Source organism: Oryzias latipes, chromosome 17 (genome assembly GCF_002234675.1).
Source record: "Oryzias latipes chromosome 17, ASM223467v1".
Classification (NCBI taxonomy): Eukaryota; Metazoa; Chordata; class Actinopteri; order Beloniformes; family Adrianichthyidae; genus Oryzias; species Oryzias latipes.
The window spans coordinates 18,370,356-18,378,111 of NC_019875.2; the positions used below are offsets into that span (position 1 = coordinate 18,370,356).

Consider the following 7,756-nt stretch of genomic DNA (forward strand, 5'->3'; position numbering starts at 1 on the left):
AAAGGAGGAAACAGTGAGCGCATTAGAAAGATTGTCTGTTGGGGGGGGAACTCATTTAAAGACTGTTCCAGAACCAGGACTGTTCAGCACAGGGGACCCACTGAAAGTTTGGTTATATGTTAGAGTCTTTGCTAACTCAAACTTTGAAGAGATTTGGAACTTTATGTTAAAATCCTATTGAGTGGTATTTCTGTAGTGGTAATAACTACGGCTCAGTATTTCAAACATAATCCTGTGGGATTAAACCTCCAGGATTGGGTCCTGAGATGAAATTAGGTATGTGATCCTGAAGATTGGGATTCAGATTTAGTGATCCAATCCTGCCTTACATCTGTATTAAAGGCCCCAATTATTTCAAACCTTTGAATTGAATCTTGATCCTGAAAATAAGGATTAATTTAATCCCAGCAGGATCTAAGACTGATCCTGTGTCTCTTTCTCCTTTTTAATGTGTTTATATATCCCCCTCCTGAAAAAGGGAATTTAACAAACTCGTACTAAGACTCATTCATAAGTTAAACATTTATAGAAAAATGAAAATAAATACTGTCACAAAATTTTAGTTTCCAGTTTTTCTGTTCTTTTATAAAAGCAGTAGTTTATGCTTTCTATCATATTTCTCTCTCCATTTCTCTGTAAGTATTCTTCTCTATCTATTTATCCCTATCTATCATCTCCATGTATCCATCTCTATTTCTCTATCTATCTCAATATCCATCTCTTTCTATCAATCTTTATCTATCCATCTCTATTGCTCTCTATCATCTCTATTTCTATCCATTACCATCTCTATCTGTCCATCTCTATTCATCCATCTCTGTCTATCCCTATCTATATTTATCTATCTCCATCTATGTCTCTATCTATCCATCCCTATTTGTATACATCTCCATCTCTATCTGCCCATCTCTATTTTTATCTCTGTCCATCTCTATCCATCTATCAATCTGTCTCTATCTATCTATACGACAGAAATATCAAAGAGAAGAAAGTTGTACATAGATTATACATTTTTAATGCAATCAAATTTGTCCATATTTTTGTAATAGGTTTACACTTCAGTGATTTTTTTCTTTTAGGTTGAAGCTGGGGTTAAATCATGTGACTTTTGTTTAGTTCTAATTTGTTTGCTTGATATGAGTGAAAGGACAAAGGATTGGCGACGGTGCAGGATAAATCCTGAGAGATGCCTCCACTCAGCATATTCTCCTTCTATAAATAAACAACCCGGGGACGTCGGTGTGGTCAGCGATATTAAAATGCCTCATTCCCGGTCCTGGGTCGTCTGACAAGAACGTTCCAATGCTCTGCTGGCGAAGACCACATTCCCCCCTCCTGACAGGAATGACCGGCCCACTGACATCCTCCACGAGGAAGCCGCGGATGGGAATGCTGAAGTCGTAAAAGCTATTTATAGCGCGTACACTGGGACACTTCAATTCCACTATCTCTCACCTTCCCTGTCTCTCTGCATATTTGACCATGCACTCTGGAACTCATGCTGTCAGTCTGCTTAGTGTGGAAGGGCGTGGTCCTGCTCGCCTGATTGAAATGCACTCTGACTCTGTTTGCATAGTCTGGGATCTGGATGAATCTTTTTCCTCTGTCTGGCTGTCTCTTTTCATCTCTTTCCTCTTCCTGTCCGTCTGCTACCTTCCCTGACGTGTCTTTTCAGCAGTTTATCACTTGTCCTATTCATCTAATTCTTTAATTGAGCACAGGTTTAAACCCCACATTTCTTCTAAACAAAGCACCTTCGCCATTTCTTTTAAGACCACTAGTTCTTGCATCCTCCTCCTTCCCTTATCCGTCTGTCTTGTCTCATCATCTTTTACTGGAGCATAAGCTAATGTCCTCTGCTCACACTTTCTACTTTTTCCCAGTGCCTGATTTTCCAGCTTCTTCTAAACAAAATCCGATCAAGTTCTTAAGCCATTCATTATTTATTAATAATCACAATTCATAGCTTCTATTTGAAATATAATGTTGACAAAGGCTGCACGGTGGAGCAGTGGTTAGCAGCAAGAAGGCCCCTGGTTCAAATCCCGGTTCTGGGACCTGAACCAGAACACCAATGGGGGACCTTTCTTTGTGGAGTTTGCATGTTCCCCCCATGCATGCGTGGGTTTTCTTCGGGGACTCCAGCTTCCTCCCACTGTTAATTGGTGACTCTAAATCCATAAGTGTAAGTGTGCATGGGTGTGTGATTGTGGCCCTGCGACAGACTGGCGACCTGTCCAGGATGTCCCCAGCCCTCACCAGCAAGTGGCCGGGATAGGCTCCAGCAGCCCCGTGACCGCGAAAGGGAAAAAAAGGATTGGAAGATAAATGGCTGGATGAATGCTGACAAAAGGCTCTGTATCATTTCAATTTTTTATTTGTTTAAGAAATGCATTTTTGGAAAAGAGATGTTGTACTTAAACAACCCAACTCTGGATAATTTGTAAATGAGGATCCATGTCGGGTCGGCAACCTGCGGCTCCGGAGCCGCATGCGGCTCTTTCCTCCCTGTGGTGCGGCTCTTTGTGTTTTTGTAAAATAACTATTATGTTTTCTGATCAGAAAAATTTAGATTAAGAAGAAAATCTGATAAATAGAATGGTTTTAGCTAGCTGGTTTTTGGCGTCTTGGAAAGAGTGGGTACTTCTTATTTCAAACATAAGGGGAAAGGGTGTCTTGGTCCAGTTTTCATAAACATTCAATGCTTGCAAGTGAACACTAGTATGATTCCCTTCAGTGTGAATGCAGACCAATTGTTTAGCTGACCAAAAAGCGAAGATAAACAAAAAAAGTGATGTAAATGTCAGATAAACGTCATATTTTAAGAATAAATTACAAACGGTGGGTGTTTAAAGAAAAGGTTGCAAAATGTCAGTAAACTGGAAATTATAAAAAAAAAAAAAACAGTGAAGTTTATAAACTATTTATTTTTGGGACTATCAGTCGCACTGGAGTAAAGGTAACTTTTCAGAGAAATTTTTTAACAAAATACGGGAAGGAGAACGGCCGTTCATTTTGAAAGGCAAATCCTAATAATGGAATAGAACAATACTTGACTAAAAATATGCAGCAGCTTTTGGCAAATATTTCAACTTTTACAAACAGTTTGACCAGCTCTGGAGCGATGACTGGGAAATCCAACACCACCAAAGTTGTAAATTTTCATGGCATTTCCCTCTCACTTAAACAAAGTTCACCTAAAGGCTTCTTAGTTTGAAAACATCCGTATTTTGTAATTCCCAAAAATGTATTAACATTTTACTTGCAAAGATATGCTAAGAAAAACCTGAATGTCTTTCAACCATAAAAACTATTACAACGGACACCTAACTTGTTAAAAGGGACATGGGGGAAGGACCAAGAATCCAGCCAATCATCTTTCGGTAAGAATAGCGTCACATTTTCTTTTATATAGATGCTTATTGACAAAACATTACTCAAGCCCTCTACTGTTTGCAATGGTGATGAACAGGCAGACAGATGAGGTTAGACAGGAATCAGCATGGACTATGATGTTTGCAGACGATATTGTGATCTGTAGCGAGAGCAGGAAACAGGTCAGGAGGAGAAGCTGGAGAGGTTAAGCTTTGCCCTGGAAAGGAAAGGAATTGAAGGTTAGCCGCAGCAAGAAAGAGTACATGTGTTTGAATGAGAGGGACCTAAGTGGAAGAGTGAGGCATATTTGAAGTATGTAGGGTCAACAGTCCAGAGTAATGGAAAGTTTGGAAAAGAAGTGAAGAAGTGAATGCTGATGAGGTTCTCTGTGGGAGTGATCAGGATGGACAGGATCAGGAAGGAGGACATCGGAGGGACGGCACATGTTAGAGGTTTTGGGGATAAAGTTGGAGAGGCCGGACTGAGATGGTTCGGACATGTCCAGAGGAGAGATGGTGAATGTATTGGTGGACGGGTGCTGAGTCTAGAGCTACCAGGAAAGACGTCTAGAGGAAGACCAAAGAGGAGGTTTCTGGATGCAGTGAGCAAAGACATGAAGGTAGTTGGTGTTAGAGTAGAGGATGCAGAAGATGGGGTTAGATGCAGAAAGCTGAATCGCTGTGGCGACCCCTGAGGGGAAAAGAAGATGGACAAAACACCACTCAATATTTGAATCACATTCAATTTAAATGGTAGGATATTTGTTTGTCTTGATATTCCTAATCCTTTATAAACCAATTTGTTTTGCCTTTTGTGATTTTCTTTGTCATGTTAAATAGAATATTATCTCACTTTACGAAATCTACACACAATTCATTTTCAGCTGCTCATTTCCTGTCAGTCTGATGGTCCTATTTTCCTAAAAAAAGAAAAAAAAAAGAAAAGGCAAACCAATAATAGGAATTCAAACATGCTAGTTCAGAGGAAAGTGGCAGTAAAACAAAAAGCCAAAGTGCCGAGAGAGGCATTTGAGCTGACAATAATATTGATTTGTTTCAGGATTATCTGTATCTGCCCAGCTTTCCTTATCAGTCTGGCTTGTTTAACCAGGCGCAAACAGCCTCTTTTAGCTGGGATGTGGAGCTTTGTCAACATGTGCAGTCACCTGTCTTGATCCGCGAGGCCAACATGAGCCGCAGCAAACGGATCCGGCCTTAAATAACGCAGTTATAGGCATCATTAACCTCATCCAGGCGTTACTGCTTCTCTCTGTGGTTTAGGATTCACTGGGGACTGTAGATATATTTCCCAACCATATTGAATGCATCTGTCTGCCGCTTGGTGTCTTCGCTCTAAGCAACAAAATAAAGAAAAGGCTATTGAATGTGCTGCATTTTAAACATTTTAAACAATTTTTCTTAAATTGATTGAGACTAAGATATCCAGGAGTCGAAGTTTTAAAAATGTTTAATGTTGTTTCTCTTTCGGCTTTTCCCATCTGGGGTCGCCACAGCGAACGAGTCGCATGGGAAATTTGGCAATGTTCTACGCCGGATGCCCTTCCTGACGCAACCCTCTCAAAGCAACCGGGCTTGGGACCGGCATAGAAGTAGAGAAGGGAATTTTAAAAATGTTTAATATTGCCTAAAAATAACATTTCTGATTTTTTTTTTTTTTTTTTAATTCATTTTTGTTCTCTCTTTATTTTCCAAAACGATCATTACCAGTGACGGAATAAAAGTTCTCATTTTAACATTTCCTATCAGAATTGACCTGAATTCAAGGTGCAACAACACAGAAACTTAAACTCAGCTAAGTAACACATTTTTGGACAGGCGGCGAGCAAAGAATTCAGCGAAAGAGGGGTGGCTGACTCGTGTTTGTTCTGTGGAGAGGCAGCTGCATAGTTCGGTGTGCCTTATAGATGACATTGGTTTGAACCGACCTTTCATTGGCGGAGCGCCATTTAATGCGGCGCTACTTTTTGATTAATTTCTTCCCTAAAAGAAATCTCAAGTGGCTTTTTTTTTTCTTCACCCTGATGCAAATTTGGTCAAATTCCGCCTCAACATTCAGACAAAAAAGTCAAGTTAAAGAACAAAATTAATGACTAGAACACAGTTTAAATATGCTTGTTCTACATAATTAACATAAACTTTCATTTTTGCTTTAAAAGTCTGAATTTAAACATGAATGTCTGGCATGTCATGCAGAAGCGAGTGGAACAAGCAGCAGTAGCATCCCTACAGTGAAAAGCTGTTGACTGACTCCATTTTTCTCAATTTGCCATGACTAGATTGACAGTTACGCTGCGACAGCAGCAGATTTTTTGGAGCAGTGGGACACATCACACAGCAGCTGGCTTGCTACGCTTCTGTTGCCGCCTCATCCTTTCAGTGTACCCTCTTTCAACAGAGGCCCAGTCCAGCGCCATGATGTTTGACTGCGTCTACCTGGAGCTCTCTGCGTCTTTGGACCACGGCACGAACGAGCTGCTGGAGGCGGCGGTGCGGACGGCACGAGGGGACTGCGTGGGTCCCGGTTGGATGGACGGCGACCCGGGAGCGGGACGCCGGGAGAGCCTGACGAGCCGGGCCAAGCGCTTCCTGGCCGGCCTGGTGCCCCGGTCGTACGGGCGGGACCGCGATCGGGGCCGCTACAGGGAAATGAGCCGGCACGGGGGGAGCAAGATCTTTCGTCAAAAATCCCGCTCCTGCCATGACCTCAGCGCACTGTGACCCCCCCCCCCCAACTGCTCTTACAGGGGAGATAGCAAACACACAACACACCCTCCATATAAACACACAAAAACTCACACACATGGAGGGGGGAAAAAAAGACCACAAGGGACATGATGTGCATGGTAGAAAGAGAAACTTTGAGGAGAGGAGAGATGGAAGCCCTCGGATCAGTGAGGCAATTTCCAGCCAGAGAAACGGATAAGGAGCCTGATTGGACGCCGCAGCTCGGCTGAATCACTCATTACTCCCGAAAGAAAATCATCAAGGTAGCGATTTGATGCCTAACTGGAGGGACAATGAAGTCACCCAAACAAATACTGAAACACACGTAGCACCCACGAATGAACGTAGAGACTGATAGCAATTCAATGTATTCCAGACCCTGGTTTTCCAGCATGCGTAGTAGACGATCTAAGACCCCGTAGGTTTTTACAGTCACATGACCCTTGATTTACAGTACCTCAGTGGCCGATAGCAAATGCAAAGTCCTGCTAGTGTTATGAGTAATGCCATAACAAAGGCAAGACTGTTTATTTTTCAAATGTCTCCACAGTCTGTCCATGTCCCGCGCTGAATACAAGCGTTGTTTGATACAGGATGTTCATCTTGCGACTTTTATAGAAGGTTAAATCATCACCCACCCAAGCCATATTCTTTTGCTGACTGCACCACAAGCAATCAGCAGAGTAAACCCTTTACTGCAGACGGACGGACGGAGGGAGAGGACATCACGGGGGCCGCTGTCAAAGCACGGAAGGACAAACACAAAAAACCCTATCTACCTGTGGCTGCTTGATCTGCTCTGATTATTTGGTTTTGCGTGTTTTTCACCTCGATTCTCGCAGGTTGAGACTTTTTATTCTGTGGGGAGGGAGATTCTGGAACTGTTCCCTGTATGTCACGGAGCGCGCCGCCACCGCCGCCTCTGTAACATCCTCACCGGTTTGTCACTGTCTGCACTCATCTTCACCTCTGAGAATAAAAGCATTTTTGTTTGGCATCTCTATAAGAGTGTCGTCTTTTTTTTTTTTGTAAACAGGCTTGAAGGATGGCGGGATAAACAGTAGATAACTGGAAAGCAATTTCCACCAAAACAGTAAAGCGTATGTGTCAGCTGCAGGTCAGTCAGTCTGTGCAAACAGAGAACGGCCGGTGAGACACAGGCTGCCTGTGCCTCACCTGCCGTTCTCTCGTGTAACCCTTGTGCTATCTTGTGGGGTCAAAATGACCCCACTCTTATATTGACGTGTTCTCCCTACCATGACAAAGGTGGATAAAGGTGGAAAGATTTCATGTAATCCATGGACACTAGTGAAGATCACAAATCATTGAAGAAACAAAGTAGAAAAAGAAGAAGAAAAAAGAAGAAAAACCGTTCAGCGCACTGTCTAGTGGGTCTAGATGACCCCACTCCCAATGTTTACGTGCCTTGGATAGCACAAGGGTTAATTGAATAGGAAATTCATCAATTTGCTTCTTTTTGACCAAAGAAATGTGATGACCCACACAGAAAAAAGTAATCATAGAATAGACATGTCAAACAATTATTGGATTTTTATTTTTAATAAAGCCTAGTCATTTAATTTTATTTATGTATTTTTTTGAGTCATATTTTGCTGGTGAGGCTGGGCCCTACCTGC

At 42.2% G+C, this 7,756-nt stretch overlaps 1 protein-coding gene across 1 annotated transcript in view; it reads left to right on the plus strand.

The window, feature by feature from the left end:
• Positions 1-7,122, plus strand: part of LOC101164679 (GTP-binding protein REM 2) — a 46,185-nt gene extending 39,063 nt beyond the window's left edge. Inside the window, exon 5 of the mRNA XM_023965306.1 lies at positions 5,791-7,122. Within this exon, the coding sequence (XP_023821074.1) occupies positions 5,791-6,113 (323 nt within the window). The 3' untranslated portion in view covers positions 6,114-7,122. The remainder of the gene's footprint in view (positions 1-5,790) is intronic.
• Positions 7,123-7,756: the final 634 nt, after the last annotated feature.